Source organism: Saimiri boliviensis, chromosome 14 (assembly GCF_048565385.1).
Source record: "Saimiri boliviensis isolate mSaiBol1 chromosome 14, mSaiBol1.pri, whole genome shotgun sequence".
NCBI classification, from domain to species: domain Eukaryota; kingdom Metazoa; phylum Chordata; class Mammalia; order Primates; family Cebidae; genus Saimiri; species Saimiri boliviensis.
In genome coordinates this window covers 45,922,785-45,941,466 of record NC_133462.1, presented here as the reverse complement: position 1 = coordinate 45,941,466, position 18,682 = coordinate 45,922,785, and the positions used below count along the sequence as shown (strand labels likewise).

Genomic DNA, 18,682 nt, shown 5'->3' with positions numbered 1-18,682 from the left:
GGGGGTCACGGGGCCTGGGGTGGCGAGGGGGGCCATGCAGGCCTGGTGGGGTGGAGACCTGGGCAGATCTGGGGTTTGTCTCTTGGGAGCACAGGGCGGGTGATGGGTGGGCAGGGGCTGGCGGCTTCCCGACTGCCCTCCCTCCAGCTCCAGGCCTGTGAGTGCCCACGGGTCAACCTGCAGCCTCTCCTGCTGCTGCCGATTTTCAGCTCTATGTTCCTGAAGTCTCCATCTGGGAAGGACCCTTGAATGAGGGGAGACAGAGGAGACAGTCCCCAAAGCCTGGATCTGTTATATCCTCGGGGAGACTGGTCAGGGAGAGGCTGCTCCAAGACCCCCCTCCGGACAGGAGGCCCTGGGGCCCCGCCTCAGATGGCTGAGCGGATCAGCCAGGGGGGTGTGGCTCTGCAAATCCGTGGTGATGAATCCCAGCATTAGGCACGGGCATAAACCCCACATTATCCCATATGGGGACGGCCCTGGTGGCAGGGGTGAGGATTTCTCTGGCTCCGGTCCAGCTGGAAGGCCCAGTGAGCACAGGACGGTGGATCGTGCACAGACCCATATCCCAGGTGGCAGGGTTGGGACCCAGGGACCCTCTCTGGTCTGCATGAGGGCCGGGTAGTCGAGGCCTCCCTGATCTCTTCAGAGCCATCCCTACATTCCCAGCTCAAAAGAGGACATCTTTTTCCGGCCTCTGTGGTTCACGCCTACAATCCCAGCACTTTGGGAGGCTGAGGCGAGAGGATCACTTGAGCTCAGGAGTTCGAGACCAGCCTGGGCAACAGAGCCAGACCCGCCCCCTCTGTCCCGCCCCATCTACAAAAAGTTAAAGTTAGCCTGGCCTGGTGGTATGCATCTGTAGTCCCAGCTACTCTGGAGGCTGAGGCAGGACGGTCACCGGAGCCCAGGCGGTTGAGGCTGCAGTGAGTGGTGATGGCACCCGACCCTGTCTCAAAAACCAACCAACCCCCAAAATCCCGTGACATCTTCAAGCCCCCTTCTTCAGCCGCCCAGGCACGAGCCAGGGGTGTCCTGGGGGACGCTTGGAGGCCCTTCATCCGCCACCCACTCCCAACAGCGCCTCACCCCCCCGTGGGCAGACCCCATGGTTCACCCCACACCCAAACGGCACTGGCTGCCTGTCTCCTGCCAGACGCCACCCAGCCGCCTTTCTGGCCTTCCTGCCGCTAGCGTGGGCCTCTCCAGACATCGGTCATTCTTCCCCGTCCCCTCTACCTCCCTGGCTCTAGCCCTCCCTGTCACGCCCACCCATGTCCCCTGGTCCCAAGGCCCCAGCCCCAGGCCGCCCACCAGCCTTGAAGGGAAGCAGGCATGTCCACCCTCACACCTGCTGCCCCTCTGCAGGCCCCGCCCTCCCCACGCCGTCTCATCCACCCAAATGCCGCCTCCTCCTCCGAGGAGCCGTCCCACCCGCCCGGGGCTGACGGGCACTCCCCAGGTTGGTCTCCTCCTGTTCCCCCAAGGCATCCCATGTGTCTGTCTCGGGATGGGGCCTGTGTGGTCATCGCGAGCCCCGCGCCCCCCACAGTCCTGTGAACGTCTGCCCCGCCCTGGGATCACCAGGAACCTGCCGTCTCCCCCGTGGCGTCTCCCTGTCTTAATCCCTCACACCTGCCACGGATCTGTCTGTGACTCCGCAGCTGAAAGCTCAGTCTCCTAATCCCCCGTCCCGGGCTCTCCCTTAATCACCGACCTCCGGGCCCTAATCCTCTCCCGGATTTGCCCAATCTGTAAGTCCTGGATGGTCGGGTCTGAGGCTGGGCTCCCTCAGGGAGGGCCCCGGCTGCCCTCGCCCATTCCCCAACCTGGGACACCGGCTCCAGCAGGGGCTGAAGACCCCCAGGGCAGGCCCTCCCCGGGTATCTGAGGGGCTGAGGGTCCTGGGCCTTCCGTAGCCAGGGGAGCTGACGGCCTCGTGCGGTTTGGGAGCAGGGTCAGAGGCCTTGTGCTCCGAGCTTCATCCGGCCCTGGAGAGACAGGCCCTCCATCTCTTTGGGAATTTCCAGGGGGAGGAACCCCAACTCAGGCAGGAGAGTGACGGGGATCTGGGTGGGTTCCCATCCCACTGTTTTGCTCACGGCAGGAGGAGCCTCAGTTTCCCTGTCTGAGCTGAGAGGGTGGCTGGGAGAGCTCAGCTCACACGGTGTTGGCTGCTGGGAGCCCCATTGAAGCCACCCTCGTGGGAGGAGGGGGTCCCAGGCTTCCTCCAGCCCCCAGGCGTGAGAGCGAGGCTGGAAGGTCTCCCCGGGGACCCGGCCTCATCCCCCCGCCCTGCCTGTGGGGCTGAGCTGGATAAAGCGGGGGGACCGCCGTAGGGGCCTCGCTGTTACCTGTTGGGGATGGGTTTTAAATATGTCGTTGAGGTTCTTGTGACAGCTGAGGAGGCCTGTCCCTGCTCAGCACCGGAACTGGACAAGGAGGTTGCAGGGTGCCCGGGGCTGCCTATGGCCGGATGGGGAAGGGGCTGCCAAACCAGCCTGCAGAGTGTGAGGAGAGCGGGGGTGGGCTTTGGGCCTCCCCCCACCCCAGGTCCTCTCACTGAGCCCTGTGTCCTGGATCTGGCTCCCCTCCCAGGGTGAGAGACAGGAGAGGGTCTCCCAACATGCTGGTTCTAGGAATCGTCACCTGGAAAGGAGGCCTTCATGTTATATGGCCATTTAGACTGTTTCCAAGTCCCCCTTGGTGGTTTCTGGTTCCCCCTTGGTGGTTTCTAGGTCCTCCTGGTGATTTCTAGGTCCGCTTGGCTGTTTCTAGGTTCTCTTAGCAGTTTTTAGGTCCACCTGGTGATTTCTAGGTCCTGGTGATTTCTAGGTCCTCTTGGCGGTTTCTAGGTTCCCCTTGGGGGTTTCTAGGTACCCCTTGGTGATTTCTTTTTTTTTTCTTTTCTATTTTTTTTTTTTTTTTTTGGGAGACGGAGTTTCGCTCTTGTTACCCAGGCTGGAGTGCAATGGCACAATCTCGGCTCACTGCAACCTCTGCCTCCTGGGTTCAGGCGATTCTCCTGCCTCAGCCTCCTGAGTAGCTGGGATTACAGGCACGCGCCACCATGCCCAGCTAATTTTTTGTATTTTTAGTAGAGACGGGGTTTCACCATGTTGACCAGGATGGTCTCGATCTCTCGACCTCGTGATCCACTCACCTCAGCCTCCCAAAGTGCTGGGATTACAGGCTTGAGCCACCGCGCCCGGCCCCCCCCTGGTGATTTCTACGTCCTCCTCTTGGTGGTTTTCAGGTCTTCCTTTGCTGGTTTCTAGGTCCCCCTGGGCAGTCTCTGGAGCCCCCCCTGGGTGTTTCTCCCCATGCCTGGAGGGAGGTTTCTAGGCCCTATGGGCTTCTCAACTGATCTTTCCTGCTTGTTTTGCCCCAAGGCTTGTGCTGGAAGGTGGGAGGCAGGTCTCTGTCCAGAGGGTGATCCTGGGGCCAGGCTCTGCAGTGACCACTCTTGGGGCTTAGGGGCAGGGAGCCCAGCAGGCAGGTGGCATCACCTCAGGCCCACTGGGTGCTGCGGCTCTGAGGGAGGAGCTGAGCCCTCACACCCTGTCTAGGGAAAGGAAGGTGTTAATGTTGAGTCATTTAGTCATTTTACCCTGCAAGCTTCTGGGGGACCCCTCCGTACCTCAACATCAAGTCATCTTTTTTTTTTTTTAATTTTAAAATTTTTTATTATTTAAGACGGGATTTCATCCGGTTGGCCAGGCTGGTCTTGAACTCCTGACCTCAGGTAATCCACCCGCCTTGGCCTCCTAAAGTGCTGGGATTACAGGTGCAGCCACTACACCGGCCATCAGCCTGTTTTTTGAGACATAGTCCCGCTCTGTCGCCCAGGCTGGAGTGTAGTTGTGCGATCTCGGCTCACTGCAACCACCACCTGCCAGGTTCAAGCAATTCTGCCTCAGCCTCCCAAGTAGCTGGGCCCAGAGGTGCGCATCACCACACCGGTTAATTTTTTTTTTTTTTTTTTTTTTTTTTTTGAGACAGTTTCGCTCTTGTTTCCCAGGCTGGAGTGCAATGGCACGATCTCGGCTCACCGCACCTCCGCCTCCTGGGTTCAGGCAATTCTCCTGCCTCAGCCTCCTGAGTAGCTGGGATCACAGGCACGTGCCACCATGCCCAGCTAATTTTTTGTATTTTTTTTTTTTTTTTTTACTAGAGACAGGGTTTCACCATGTTGATCAGGATGGTCTCGATCTCTTGACCTCGTGATCCACCCGCCTCGGCCTCCCAAAGTGCTGGTATTACAGGCTTGAGCCACCGCGCCCGGCCCACACCGGTTTATTTTTGTAGAGACAGGATTTCACTGTCTTGCCCAGGCTGGTCTTGAACTCCTGGGCTTCAGCAATCCTTCAGTTTCGGCCTCCCGAGGTGCTGGGATTAGAGGCATGAGCCCCTGTTCCCATCCTCCCCTTTGTTTTTGAGACAAGTTCTCACTGCTGCCCAGGTGGAGAATAGTGGCGCGATCTCAGCTCCCTGCGGCCTCCTCCTCCTGGGCTCAAGCGATTCCCACCTCAGCCTCCCGAGTAGCTGGCACCAAAGTGTGTGCCATTACAACCTAGCTGATTTTAAAAAGTGTTACTGTTTGGGCGACGGTCTCTCTGATGCCTCGGCTTGGCGTGCAATGGCATGGTCTTGGCTCACTGCCACCTCCACCTCCCGGGGTCAAGCGACTCTCCTGCCTCAGCCTCCTGAGTAACTGGGACCGCAGGCCCATGCCACCACGCCTGGCCAATTTTTTAGTAGAGATGGGGTTTCTCTGTGTTTTCCAGGCTGGTCTCGATCTCCTGACCTCGTGATCCAAAGTGCTGGGATTACGGGGTGAGCCACCCTGCCCCGCCTAAACAATTTTTTTTAAAGAGTTGGGGAGTCTTGCTTTGCTGCCCAGGCTGGTGGTTTGGAACTCCTAAGCACTGGAGATGCTCCGGCCTCACCCTCCCAGAGTGATTTCAGGCGTGAGGCACCGTGCCCGGCCTGAGTCAGCCCTTCTCAGGTCTCTCTAGGTTTTGTCCCCAGCCCGGGTGGTTCCTGGGTTGTCCCAAAGGCTCAGCCCTTCCCCGACATGGCCCCGTGTCCTTTTGAAGCAGGCTGTATCCCGAGTGGGTCAATGCACGGGAGAAGAATCTGAGGTTCTCAGGGGCTCCAGGAACTCACCCAAGGTCACTGTGCCAGCAGGCGGGTGCTAGCCCACGTCTGGCTGACACCGCCACCACACTAGACGCTGGGTCCCTTCCAGCTGCTGGCTCTCGCGGACCGAGCTGCTGTGAACATCTTGGTACAAATCGCTTTTTAATTTTTTTTTTTCTCTTTTGGACGATTTCCTCGGGATCAATTCCCCGAAGTGGAACGTCTGGGTCGCCCGCAGGTGTGGTGTTAATAGCTGTTCCCTGGAGGAGCCATCCAGAAAGGAGGAGCCAGCTTTTCTCGGCTCCTGAAACCCAGCTCTGCGTGGCCACGCCGGGGATGGGGCTTGCGGGGTTTTGGCACTGGCTTTGGGGAGTCCCTCCAGCCGCTCAGCATGTCCTCCAAAAGGGTGCGGGGACCCCGGCCATGATGGGGAGGGGCTGGGCCTGGGGTGCAGATAAGACCTCAAGAACGAACAAGGTTGACTTGATCTGGGGTGGGGAGGGGCCCCCTCAGCGGTGGGTTGGTTGAGTCTCTCTGTCGCCAGGCTGGAGTGCAGTGGCGCGATCTCAGCTCATTGCAGCCTCCACCTCCTGGGTTCAAGTGATTCTCCTGCCTCAGCCTCCCAGGTAGTTGGGACTATAGGCACCCACCACCACGCCCAGCTTATTTTGTATATTTTTAGTAGGGACAGGGTTTCACCATGTTGGCCAGGATGGTCTCGATCTCTTGACTTCATGATCCACCCGCCTCAGCCTCCCAAAGTGCTGGGATTGCAGGCGTGAGCCACCGTGCCCGGTCTTGTTCAGTCCCCCAGGCCAGAGTGCAGTGGCACAATCTCAGCTCACTGCAACCTCCGCCTCCTGGGTTCAATTCTCCTGCCTCAGCCTCCGGAGTAGCTGGGATTACAGGCGTATGCCACCATGTCGGGCTAATATTTGTATTTTTAGTAGAGATGGGCTTTCACCATACTGGACAGGCTGGTCTCAAACTCCTGAACTCAAGTGATCCACCCACCTCAGCCTCCCAAAGTGCTGGGATTACAGGCGTGAGCCACCGTGCCCAGCTGGTTTTTTTCTTCTTTATTAGGCAATTTTCCACTTATCCATTTTAAAATCTGTGAATCAGTGTCATTAAGCCCATTCCTGCTGTTGTACACCCATCACCACTGCCCACGCTGATACCTGCCTCGTTCCCCAGACAGAAACTGCACCTCACACACCCACTCCTCATCCCTCCAGCCCCCAGCCCCCAGCCCCCGGCACCCATGCATCCCTTCCTATCTCTCTGGATTGGCCTGTCGTGGACATTTCATAGAAACTGGATAAAAACAGCCGGGCAAGGTGGCTTCACGCCTGTAATGAGCACTTAGGGAGGCCGAGGCGGGCAGATCACCTGAGGTCAGGGGTTCGAGACCAGCCTGGCCAACATGGTGAAACCCTGTCTCTACTAAAAATACAAAAATTAGCCAGGCGTGGTGGTGGGCGCCTATAATCCCAGTTTTTCAGGAGGCTGAGGCAGGAGAATTGCTAGAACCCAGGAGGCGGAGGTTGCAGTGAGCTGAGATGGCGGCACTGCATTCCAGCCTGGGGGATAGAGCGAGACTATGTTTAAAAAAAAAAAAAAGAAAAAGAAAAATGGAATTACACAGCCGGGTGCAGTGGCTCACGCCTGTAATCCCAACATTTTGGGAAGCTGAGGCAGGTGGATCATGAGGTCATGAGTTGGAGACCTGGCCAACATAGTGAAACCCCATCTCTACTAAAAATACAAAAATTAGCCAGGCGTGGTGGTGGGTGCCTGTAGTCCCAGCTACTCAGCAGGCTGAGGCAGGAGAATCTCTTGAACCCCGGAGGCGGACGTTGCATGAGCCGAGATCACGCCGCTGCACTCCAGGCTGGGAGACAGAGCGAGACTCTGTCTCGGAAAATAAATAAATGGCGTCTCTCACTGAGCATGACATCCTGCAGGCGCACCGTGCCGTGGCCTGGGTCAGAGCCTGGCTCCTTTTCGTGGCCGAGTCGTGTTCCATGGTGGACGGGTGGGGTGTCTGCCCTTCCTCCGGTGATGGGCGTCTGGCGGGCCCCACCTTTGGTTGCTGTGACTCAAGCTGTGTGAACATTATTGGTGTGGGGTTCTGTCCACGTCCTGGTTTTCCTTTCTTTGGGTGTCTACGCTCGGGAGGGAAGCGCTGATAATTGTATGTGTCTTTAAGGAGCCACCAGTGTTCACTTGGAGTGGTTTTGATCTGCATTTTCTCGATAGCGCGAGAGCCGGGCACCCGTCCATGTGGCCATTTGCTGACTCTCTACGGCCTCCTGTGTGGATGCGGCGCTCACAGCGCGGTGCCTGGCCCGCCACGCTGGCCCTGAATGGACGGGCCCTTTTCTGCCAGAGCTTCCCGGGGGAGTTTTGGGATCAGCCTTGGGGACTTGGACTCTGGCCGGGGGTGTCTGGGAGTGGAAACAACATTGGGTCTCTTTCCACGAGTATTTATCGTATGGAACCTCCAAACGGTGCCGGGTCCCGCTCGGCCCTTCCTTCATGGGACCAGCCCCGTCTCTGCTGGGGCTTCACTCTTCCTGCAGGGACACCCCACTTCCTCTCACCTCCTGCATGGACACCCCACTTCCTTCTCTCTCCTGCATGAACCCCACTTCCTTCTCTCCTCCTGTGTGGACACCCCACTTCCCCCTCCTGCGTGGCCCCTACTTCCTCCTCTGTCCTGCGTGCACCCCACTTCCTCCTCTGTCCTGCGTGGACCCCTATTCCTTCTCTGTCCTCCTGCGTGGACCCCTCTTCCTCCTCTGTCCTCCTGCATGAACCCCTCTTCCTCCTCTGTCCTGTGTGGACCCCTCTTCCTCCTCTGTCCTGCGTGGACCTCTCTTCCTCCTCTGTCCTCCTGCGTGAACCCCACTTCTTTCTCTGTCCTGCGTGGACCCCTCTTCCTCCTCTGTCCTGCGTGGACCCCTCTTCCTCCTCTGTCCTCCTGCGTGAACCCCACTTCCTCCTCTATCCTGTGTGAACCCCACTTCCTCCTCTGTCCTCCTGCGTGAACCCCACTTCCTCCTTTGTCCTGCATGGACCCTTCTTCCTCCTCTGTCCCGCGTGAACCCCACTTCCTCCTCTGTCCTCCTGCATGGACCCCTCTTCCTCGTCTGTCCTCCTGCGTGAACCCCACTTCCTCCTTTGTCCTGCATGGACCCTTCTTCCTCCTCTGTCCTGCGTGCACCCCACTTCCTCCTTTGTCCTCCTGCGTGGACCCCTCTTCCTCCTCTGTCCTCCTGCGTGGACCCCACTTCCTCCTCTGTCCTGTGTGCACCCCACTTCCTCCTCTGTCCTCCTGCGTGGACCCCACTTCCTCCTCTGTCCTGTGTGCACCCCACTTCCTCCTCTGTCCTCCTGCGTGGACCCCACTTCCTCCTCTGTCCTCCTGCGTGGACACCACTTCCTCCTCTGTCCTCCTGCGTGGACCCCTCTTCCTCCTCTGTCCTCCTGTGTGCACCCCACTTCCTCCTCTGTCCTCCTGCGTGGACCCCACTTCCTCCTCTGTCCTCCTGCGTGGACCCCACTTCCTCCTCTGTCCTCCTGCGTGGACACCACTTCCTCCTCTGTCCTCCTGCGTGGACCCCACTTCCTCCTCTGTCCTCCTGCGTGGACCCCTCTTCCTCCTCTGTCCTCCTGCTTGAACCCCACTTCCTCCTTTGTCCTGCATGGGCCCCTCTTCCTCCTCTGTCCTGCGTGAACCCCACTTCCTCCTCTGTCCTCCTGCGTGAATCCCTCTTCCTCCTCTGTCCTCCTGCGTGCACCCCACTTCCTCCTCTGTCCTCCTGCGTGGACCCTACTTCCTCCTCTGTCCTGCGTGCACCCCATTTCCTCCTCTGTCCTCCTGCATGCACCCCTCTTCCTCCTCTGTCCTGCATGCACCCCACTTCCTCTGGAGATGCAGCGGTGCTCCCCTGGCTCAGCCTTCCTGTGGCCTCGGTGGAGGCTTCCACGTCTCAGTAAGGCGTTTGGGGCCCTGACCTCCCAGCGTGAGCTGAGCACAGTTTGGTTCCCACACCGGCTGCCAACCTCTGCCCTCTGTGCCTGCTGCCCCGGCACCCGTCTGCTCTCCACACCCCGGCCTCTCTCTGCTGGTCTGCTGTCCTGTCTGAGCATATTTTAACGGCAGCTTCTGCTGGGTACATCGTCCCTCTCTGGTCATGTGAAGCATTTAATCTATTTTGAGCCACCTCTTGGGCCTTGTGAGGTCTCCCGCATCTTCAAGGACAGGGGGTCAGAGCTGGGACCGAGGAACGGACCTGGGCTGGGGCTGCACAGTGGGTGTCGGGCTTCTTGGGGCTGGGTGGCCTTCCTGGGCTGGGAGCCTGGTCCCCAGGGAGGAGGGCCCAGGGCTGGTCCCGCAGGCGCCTTGAGGGCTTGACCCGTGGGTTCCCCTTGCCCCCCAGGGAGGAGGGCCTGGGCCGGTCCCGCAGGCACCCGGGGGAGGCACTTGTCTGAGGTGTGGGCGCCCCTCACCCCCAGGTTCTACTGGGACTTCACCATGCTGCTTTTCATGGTGGGGAACCTCATCATCATCCCGGTGGGCATCACCTTCTTCAAGGACGAGACCACCGCCCCGTGGATCGTGTTCAACGTGGTCTCGGACACCTTCTTCCTCATGGACCTGGTGCTGAACTTCCGCACGGGCATCGTGATCGAGGACAACACGGAGATCATCCTGGACCCCGAGAAGATCAAGAAGAAATATCTGCGCACGTGGTTCGTGGTGGACTTCGTGTCCTCCATCCCCGTGGACTACATCTTCCTCATCGTGGAGAAGGGCATCGACTCCGAGGTCTACAAGACGGCGCGCGCCCTGCGCATCGTGCGCTTCACCAAGATCCTCAGCCTCCTGCGGCTGCTACGCCTGTCGCGCCTGATCCGCTACATCCACCAGTGGGAGGAGGTGAGGGGTGGGGGCGGGGCCGTGAGGGTGACGGGGCGGGGCAAAGACTGCAGGGGCGGGGCTGTGAGGATGCCGGGGGGGGGCCGAGGCGGCAGGGGCGGGGTCGTGAGGGTGCCGGGGCGGGGCCAAGGCAGGAGGGGTGGGGCCGTGGGGGTGCCGGGGCGGGGCTGAGGCAGCAGGGGCGGGGCCGTGAGGGTGCCGGGGCGGGGCCGAGGCAGCAGGGGCGGGGTTTTGGGGGTGCTGGGCAGGGCCGAGGCAGCAGGGGCGGTGCTGTGAGGGTGCTGGGGCGGGGCCGAGGCAGCAGGGGCGGGGCTGTGAGGGTGCTGGGGTGGGGCTACAATGGCATGTGGGTGGGGCCAAGGCAGGGGCAAGGCTATGAGGGTGCTGGGGCGGAGCTACGAGGGTGCTGGGGCGGGGCTACCACGGTGCAGGGTGGGGTCAAGGCAGCAGGGTGGGGCTATGAGGATGCTGGGGCGGAGTCAAGCAGAAGGGGTGGAACTTAGGGGAGCTGGGTGTGGCCAAGTCCGCAGTGGTGGAGCTATGCAAAAGGACCAAGGCCACGGCGGGGGGGGGGGGGGGGGGGCGGGGGGAGCTGCAGAGGCCGGGTGGTGGGTGGGGTTCCCGTCCATGGCTGCAGAGGTAGGGCCATGAGAGGTGTGGGCTGGGCTGTGGCTTCAGGGGTGAGGCTGTGAGGGTACTGCAGGGGGAGGGCGGTGGATGGAAGGCCAGGTCCTAGCTGCAGAGGTGGGGCGAAGAGGGGTGGGGCCACAGCCATAGGAGTGCGGCTTTGGCTACAAGGGCGGGACCACACGGGACACTGGGCAGTTGGGTCCGGCTACAGGTGGGTCAGGCTGCAGGTGTGGCGGTGAGGCTATGAGGGCTCCGAGGGAGGGGCTGGGCAGGGCTGTGGGGTGCAGGGCTATGAGGGCCTCAGGGACCACAGGCGAGGCCATGGGGGTCAGTAAGGCGTGGCCGTGATGGGAATGGGTTGGGCCACAGGGAAGGCAAGGTTATGGGTCCCAGCACCCCCTGAGCCCCCGGGCTGCGGGGTGGGAGGTGGAGGGTGGTGGGCGTAAGACCAGGGGCGGGGCTTAGGGTGTTGCCGTGCAGGGGTGGAACCCAGGGAATGCAGCGGGGGAAGTGGGAGCCGCCCGGGCAGAACCTGGATGTTGGGGGAAGGCCATGGGGGCGGAGTGGGCGGAGCCCAGAGTGGGGTCCCGGAGGGCGCAGCAGGGACCCTTGGACAATGCATGTCAACTGTGTTCATTCTGCCTTGTCTGAGCATTGGGGAAACCGAGGCCAGAGCAGCAAAGCTAAGCCACTCCCCCTTTCCCTCTTCCTAAGTCCAGACCTCGGCCTCGATCCTGTCCCTGGACTAAGTCTGCCACTCATGGCCACCAGCAGGGGCCTGGCGACTGTCCCTCGTGTTCCAGGACGCTGCAGGCTGGGGGCTGGGGGCTGGGGCCACGGTCCTGGGAGCTCTGTAAAAGGGATAAGGGGAAGCTGTGGATTTTGGGGGTGATCCTGAGCCAGGGCCGTGGATTTGCTGGGAGGTCCTGGGTCGGGGCCGTGGATTTGGGCAGCAGGGATCCTGGGGCGGGGACGCAGGATGGGTGGGGGATCTGGGGTGGGGGTGGTGGCTTTGGGTGGAAGTCCGGAGGGAGCCCGTGGAGTGGGGCTGGGGTCCTGGGGTGGGGACCGTGGATTTGGGGAGTGGGGCCGGGAGCTCCCGCAATTGGGGGCACATGGGACCGGGGTGCCGAGGCGGCGGGAGGGGTGCGGCAGGCAGGTGGGCTCACGGAGCCTTCCCGCAGATCTTCCACATGACCTATGACCTGGCCAGCGCGGTCATGCGCATCTGCAACCTCATCAGCATGATGCTGCTGCTGTGCCACTGGGACGGCTGCCTGCAGTTCCTGGTGCCCATGCTGCAGGACTTCCCTCGCAACTGCTGGGTGTCCATCAACGGCATGGTGGTGAGCGCGGGGCTGGGCGGGGGTCCCGGGCCTCTTACACCCCTTGTAGAGGGGAGCAGGCCCCTTATCCCACTTACAGAGAGGAGGACCCAGGCCCTCTTATTCCTCTTACGGTGGGGAGACCCAGGCCACGTTACAGAGGGGGAGACCCAGGCCCCCTTACAGAGGGGGAGACCCAGGCCCCCTTACAGAGGGGGAGACCCAGGCCTCCTTACAGAGCGGGAGACCCAGGCCCCCTTACAGAGGGGGAGACCCAGGCCTCTTACAGAGCGGGAGACCCAGGCCCCCTTACAGAGGAGGAGACACAGGCCCCCTTTATGGAGTGGGAGACCCAGGCCCCTTACAGAGGCAGGAACAAGACCTCCCTTACAGAGGGGAGACCCAGGCCCCTTTATGGAGGGGGAGACCCAGGCCCCCTTACGGAGGGGGAGACCCAGGCCCCTTACAGAGGCAGGAACAAGACCTCCCTTACAGAGGGGAGACCCAGGCCCCTTTATGGAGGGGGAGACCCAGGCCCCCTTACGGAGGGGGAGACCCAGGCCCCTTACAGAGGCAGGAACAAGACCTCCCTTACAGAGGGGAGGACCCAGGCCTGCAATCCCCGCACGCCCCATGAGTGCCCCTGGGGCTGAAACAGCCACTTGGAGCCTTTCAGGCCTGGGATGGTCCATGGAGAAAAGCTGAGTGTGATTATGGCTTTTCTGTCACTCAGACATCTGCTTAGGGCTTTGTGTTTGTGTGTGTGTGTGTGTGTGTGTGTGTGTGTGTGTGTGTGTGTGTGTTTCTTTTTTTTTGAGGTGGAGTCTCCCGTCACTGCCACCTCCACCTCCCATGTTGCTATGATTCTCTGTCTCAGCCTCCCAGGTAGCTGGGAGTACAGGTGCGCACCACCATTCCCGACTAGTTTCTGTATTTTAAGTAGAGCCGGGGTTCACCGTGTCAGCCAGGATGGTCTCCATCTCTGGACTTCATGATCCTCCCACCTCGGCCTCCCAGAGTGCTGGGATTACAGGCGTGAGCCACCGCGCCCAGCAGCTTAGTGCTTTTTCTCATGGATTTCCCTTTTTAATTTACCTGCACTTAGAGCTATGATTATTTTATTTATTTTGAGACTGATTTGAGCCGGGCACGGTGGCTCGAGCCTGTAATCCCAGCACTTCGGGAGGCTGAGGCAGGTGGATCACGAGGTCAAGAGATTGAGACCATCCCGGTCAACATGGTGAAACCCCGTCTCTACTAAAAATACAAAAAATTAGCTGGGCATGGTGGCGCGTGCCTGTAATCCCAGCTACTCAGGAGGCTGAGGCAGGGGAATTGCCTGAACCCAGGAGGCGGAGGTTGCGGTGAGCCGAGATGGCGCCATTGCAGTCCAGCCTGGGCAACAAGAGTAAAACTCCGTCTCAAAAAAAAAAAAAAAAAAAAGGGACTGAGTTTCACTCTGTTGCCCAGGTGGGATGGAGTGCAGTGGCACGATCTTGGCTCACTCAGACTAATTTGCATACATTTATTTAAAATAATAATTTAAGAGCCAGACATGGTGTTGCTCCCTTGTGGTCCCAGCTGCTCAGGAGACTGAGGGGGTTGGATACCTTAGGCGCAGAAGTTTAGGCTGCGGTGAGCCATGACTGTACCACGGAACGCCAGCCTGGGCAGCAGAGTGAGACTCTGTCTCCGGGTGTGGTGGTGGGTGCCTGTAATCCCAGCACTTTGGGAGGCTGAGGCAGTTGGATCACCTGAGGTCAGGAGTTCGAGACCAGCCTGGCCAACATGGTGAAACTCCCACCTCTACTAAAAATACAAATACTAGGCTGGACGCAGCGGCTCACACATGTAATCCCAGCACTTTGGGAGGCCGAAGTGGGCAGATCGTGAGGTCAGGAGTTCAAGAGCAGCCTGGCCAGCAAAGTGAAACTCCATCTCTACTAAAAATAAAATTAACGGAGCAGGGTAATCCCAGCTGCCCTGGAGCTTAGGGTAGGATAATTGCTTGAACCTGGGAGATGGAGATTGCAATGAGCCAAAACCATGCCACCACACCCGACTCTGAGCAACAGAGCAAGACTTAGTCTCAAAAACAAACCCCCAAAAACACAAAAATTAGGCAGGGATGTGGTGTGAGCCTATAATTCCAGCTGCTCGAGAGGCTGAGACAGGAGAATTGCTTGAACCCAGGAGGTGGAGGCTGCGGTGAGCTGAGATTGCACCACTGCACTCCAGCCTGGGTGACAGCAAGGCTGCCTCAAAAAAAAAAAAAAAAAAAAAAAAAAAAAAAAAACAGGCCGGGCGCAGCGGTTCACACCTGTAATCCCAGCACTTTGGGAGGCCAAGGCAGGTGGATTACGAGGTCAAGAGATCAAGACCATCCTGGTCAACATGGTGAAACCCCGTCTCTACTAAAAATACAAAAAAATTAGCTGGGCATGGTGGCACGTGCCTGTAATCCCAGCTACTCAGGAGGCTGAGGCAGGAGAATTGCCTGAACCCAGGAGGCGGAGGTTGCGGTGAGCTGAGATCGCGCCATTGCACTCCAGCCTGGGTAACAAGAGCGAAACTCCATCTCAAAAAAAAAAAAAAAAAAAAAAAAAAGGCCGGGCGCGGTGGCTCAAGCCTGTAATCCCAGCACTTTGGGAGGCCGAGGTGGGTGGATCACGAGGTCAAGAGATCGAGACCATCCTGGTCAGCATGGTGAAACCCCGTCTCTACTAAAAATACAAAAAATCAGCTGGGCATGGTGGCGCGTGCCTGTAATCCCAGCTACTCAGGAGGCTGAGGCAGGAGAATTGCCTGAACCCAGGAGGCGGAGGTTGCGCTGAGCCGAGATCGCGCCATTGCACTCCAGCCTGGGTAACAAGAGCGAAACTCTGTCTCAAAAAAAAAAAAAAAAAAAAAAAAAGGAAATTTAGCCGGGCATGGTGGCACACACCTGTAATCCCAGCTACTCGGAAGGCTGAGACAGGAGAATCGCGTGAAGCTGGAGGCAGAGGTTGCAGTGAGCCAGGATCACGCCGCTGCACTCCAGCCGGGTGACAGGAATGAGACTCTGTCTCAGAAAATAATAAATAAAAATAAATGAGAGAAACGGGGACAATACATGAAGGTGGGCCCAGGTGCCCCTTGCTTCTCCGCTGAGATGTGCTGACAGTAAGAGGAGTTACAGGAGCTGTCGGGGGTTAGCATCAGGTTAGTGCCCCAGTGACCCTTTGTCCCCGCCCGGGGAGCGTTGCGCCCCAGCCTCCGGCCACATATGGGACTTGGGATGTGTTTGGTTTGGACACGGAGCAGGTGGGCACTGATGGGGTCAGAGCTGCACAGGGAGGGCCCGCCAGTGCCCCTCCCGGAGCCTGGCACAGCCGCCTAGCTTGAGTCGGCTCATTGTCTAGCTTTCACCCACACATGTGGTCCCATTTCCTGAACGGGGCCCCACGGCCCCCCTTCCCCGGGCAGGTCAACTGAGGACTCCGTGGGGCAGGACTTCCTGGGCCGGCCTGGCGCCTCTGCACACCCTGCCCCTCTGGTCTGGCTCAGGTGCCCCCTGGAACTCTGACGTCCTCTTCACCTCACAGATGTTCCGATCTCAGAGGCTGCAAAAGGTGGGGTCCAGACTCGCCCTTGGGGTCTCAGTTTCCCCAGGAGCGAAGTGTGCAGGGAGCATCAGCCCTGGCCCTACCACCGACCCACCATGACCAGTGTGCAAACTATGTCATCTGCCTGGGTCTCCGGTTCTGTTGGTTACCTCTGAGCACGGGGAGCTCACCACCTCCTTTGCCTGGGAGAGGACGGACAGTGGGCCCTCGGGGACGTGGGGGGGGTCCCAGGGCGTGAGCAGCCACCCACTGCCACCCTTCCTGGTGCCCTTGCAGAACCACTCGTGGAGCGAACTGTACTCCTTTGCACTCTTCAAGGCCATGAGCCACATGCTGTGCATCGGGTACGGCCGACAGGCGCCCGAGAGCATGACGGACATCTGGCTGACCATGCTCAGCATGATCGTGGGCGCCACCTGCTACGCCATGTTCATTGGCCACGCCACCGCACTCATCCAGTCGCTGGACTCTTCACGGCGCCAGTACCAGGAGAAGGTCTGAGAAAGGCGGGCACTGGCCTGGGGTCTGATGGGGGAGGCGGATCCTGCCCTGGGGTCTGATGGGGGAGGCAGGTCCCGCCCTGGGGTCTGATGGGGGAGGCGGGTCCCGCCCTGGGGCCTGATGGGGGAGGCGGGTCCCGCCCTGGGGTCTGATGGGGGAGGCAGGTCCCGCCCTGGGGTCTGAGCGGGGAGGCAGGTCCCGCCCTGGGGTCTGAGCGGGGAGGCAGGTCCCGCCCTGGGGTCTGATTGAGGAGGCAGGTCCCGCTTTGGGGTCTGAGGGGGGAGGCAGAGCCGGGCCTGGGGTCTGAGGGGGGATGCAGGTCCCGCCCTGGGGTTTGAGTGGGGAGGCAGGTCCCGCCCTGGGGTCTGAGCGGGGAGGCAGAGCCTGCCCTGCGGTCTGAGCGAGGAGACACGTCCTGCCCTGGGGTTTGAGGGGGAAGGCAGAGCCGGCCCTCCATCAGCTGCAAGTGGCATGCTCAGGGTGGAGGCAACATGGTGGGGAGGGGGGACCCTAGGGGGTCTGTGGCTGAGGTTAGGAACCGAAACCCCTCTGCAGATGGTGGGCTGAGCCTATGAAGGGGAGGGAGGTCTGAAGCCTGGAGGTGGGTGTGGGGAGGAGCTGGGGAAGGGACACAGACTGGGCAGGAAGAGGCTGAGTTGGGGTCAGGGCAGGGCCAGTCCTCGGACGTCAGGAAGCTCCTGCCTGGGGCAGAAGACGGTGCTGGGGACCTGGAACCAGGGCAGCAGAGACGGGTGTTGCAGGAGGGAGGCCCACCTGGGGGCCTCTAGGCTGGCTCAGGATGGGGCTGGGGTGGGTAAGGGGCCCGGTGGGGTCTGAGAGGTCTGGGGTCACTTGAGGACACGCCAGTTGCCGGGAGTTGGGGCTTCAGGGAGAGCGGGGCTGCCCCGCCACGGCCTCTGGCCTGCAGTGACCATCGGGCTAATCCCGGCTCCGCCGTGGCGGGTGGAGGGAGATGGGGATGGGGCCCATGGGCCTCGAGCCTCTGGAGTTGGGCTTTGTGCGCCTCTCTGTGCCTCAGTTTCCCTCTGTGAGGCGGCCCTGTCTGTCCAGCACGCGGCCCGGCTGGCTGGTCCTGGCTGGGAGCCACGTGCCCCCCTTGGCGGTGGCTGGCAGGGTCGGCCGGGTCAGCTGGGCCCCGTGCCAGCCGCCCGGCTGTCCGGAAGCCACGGGCCTCACACCCAAACAGAAGCTGGTGCCACCACCCGCCCGCCGTCACGGGGTCCGCTGAGCTCAGGGCAGCTGCGGCCGGGCGGCACTGGGTCGGAAGTGAGGCTGGAGCCCCCAAGTGGCACCGTCCTGGGGACGGCAGGGCCTGGCACCCCCACCCGGCCTGCTCGGGAGGGGCTGACCCCAGGGTTTCTAGAAAGATCATCAGGGAAGGGGGTCAGAGCACCTGCAGGGTTGGAAGCCCTGAGAAAGGGGTTCTGTGTGTCAGGGTGCCTGCTAACATTGCTCAACACGCATTGCTCAGGGGTGGGGTTGCCAGGTAACATTCAGGACACCGGGCTGGGCATGGTGGCTCCCGCCTGTAATCTCAGCACTTAGGAGGCCGAGATGAGCAGATCACTTGAGATCAGGAGTTCAAGACCGGCCTGGCCAACATCTCTACAGAAAATCAGAACATTGGCCAGGCATGGTGGCACACACCTGTAATCCCTGCTGCTCAGGAGACTGAGGTGGGAGGATCGCTTAAGGCTGGAGGCTACAAAGAATTTTTTTTTTTTTTTTTTTTTTTTTTTTTTGAGACGGAGTTTCGCTCTTGTTACCCAGGCTGGAGTGCAATGGCGCGATCTCGGCTCACCGCAGCCTCCGCCTCCTGGGTTCAGGCAATTCTCCTGCCTCAGCCTCCTGAGTAACTGGGATTACAGGCACGCGCCACCATGTCCAGCTAATTTTTTGTATTTTTAGTAGAGACGGGGTTTCACCATGTTGACCAGGATGGTCTCGATCTCTTGACCTCGTGATCCACCTGCCTCGGCTTCCCAAAGTGCTGGGATTACAGGCGTAAGCCACCGCGCCCAGCCCTTTACAAAGAATTTTTTTAAATTCAGGACATGTACTTACAAATTTCAGAGACACATCAAATAAGTTTTGTTAGTATATTTCAAATATTATAAGGGATATACTTAAACACTAAACATCGTTCTTATTTTTCTGCAATTCAACTTTTATTTTTTTTATTTTTTGAGATGGAGTTTTGCTCTTGTTACCCAGGGTGGAGTGCAATGCCACGATCTCGGCTCACCGCAACCTCCGCCTCCTGGGCTCAGGCAATTCTCCTGCCTCAGCCTCCTGAGTAGCTGGGATTACAGGCATGCGCCACCATGCCCAGCTAATTTTTTGTATTTTTAGTAGAGACAGGGTTTCACCATGTTGACCAGGATGGTCTCGATCTCTTGACCTCGTGATCCACCCACCTCAGCCTCTCAGAGTGCTGGGATTACAGGCTTGAGCCACCGCGCCCGACTCAATTTTTATTTACTTAGATACTTATTTTTTGAGATGGACCC

The 18,682-nt window shown here is 59.7% G+C and overlaps 1 protein-coding gene and 1 long non-coding RNA gene across 2 annotated transcripts in view; one reads left to right on the top strand and one right to left on the bottom strand.

Annotated features, from left to right (window-relative positions):
* Positions 1-18,682, bottom strand: part of LOC141581055 (uncharacterized) — a 139,350-nt gene that overhangs the window by 78,707 nt on the left and 41,961 nt on the right. The gene's annotated exons all lie outside the window — the stretch shown is intronic.
* Positions 1-18,682, top strand: part of HCN2 (hyperpolarization activated cyclic nucleotide gated potassium and sodium channel 2) — a 38,308-nt gene that overhangs the window by 5,198 nt on the left and 14,428 nt on the right. The window contains exons 2-4 of the mRNA XM_039466509.2: positions 9,667-10,090; positions 11,905-12,066; positions 15,927-16,145. Coding sequence (XP_039322443.1) covers positions 9,667-10,090; positions 11,905-12,066; positions 15,927-16,145 — 805 coding nt within the window. The remainder of the gene's footprint in view (positions 1-9,666; positions 10,091-11,904; positions 12,067-15,926; positions 16,146-18,682) is intronic.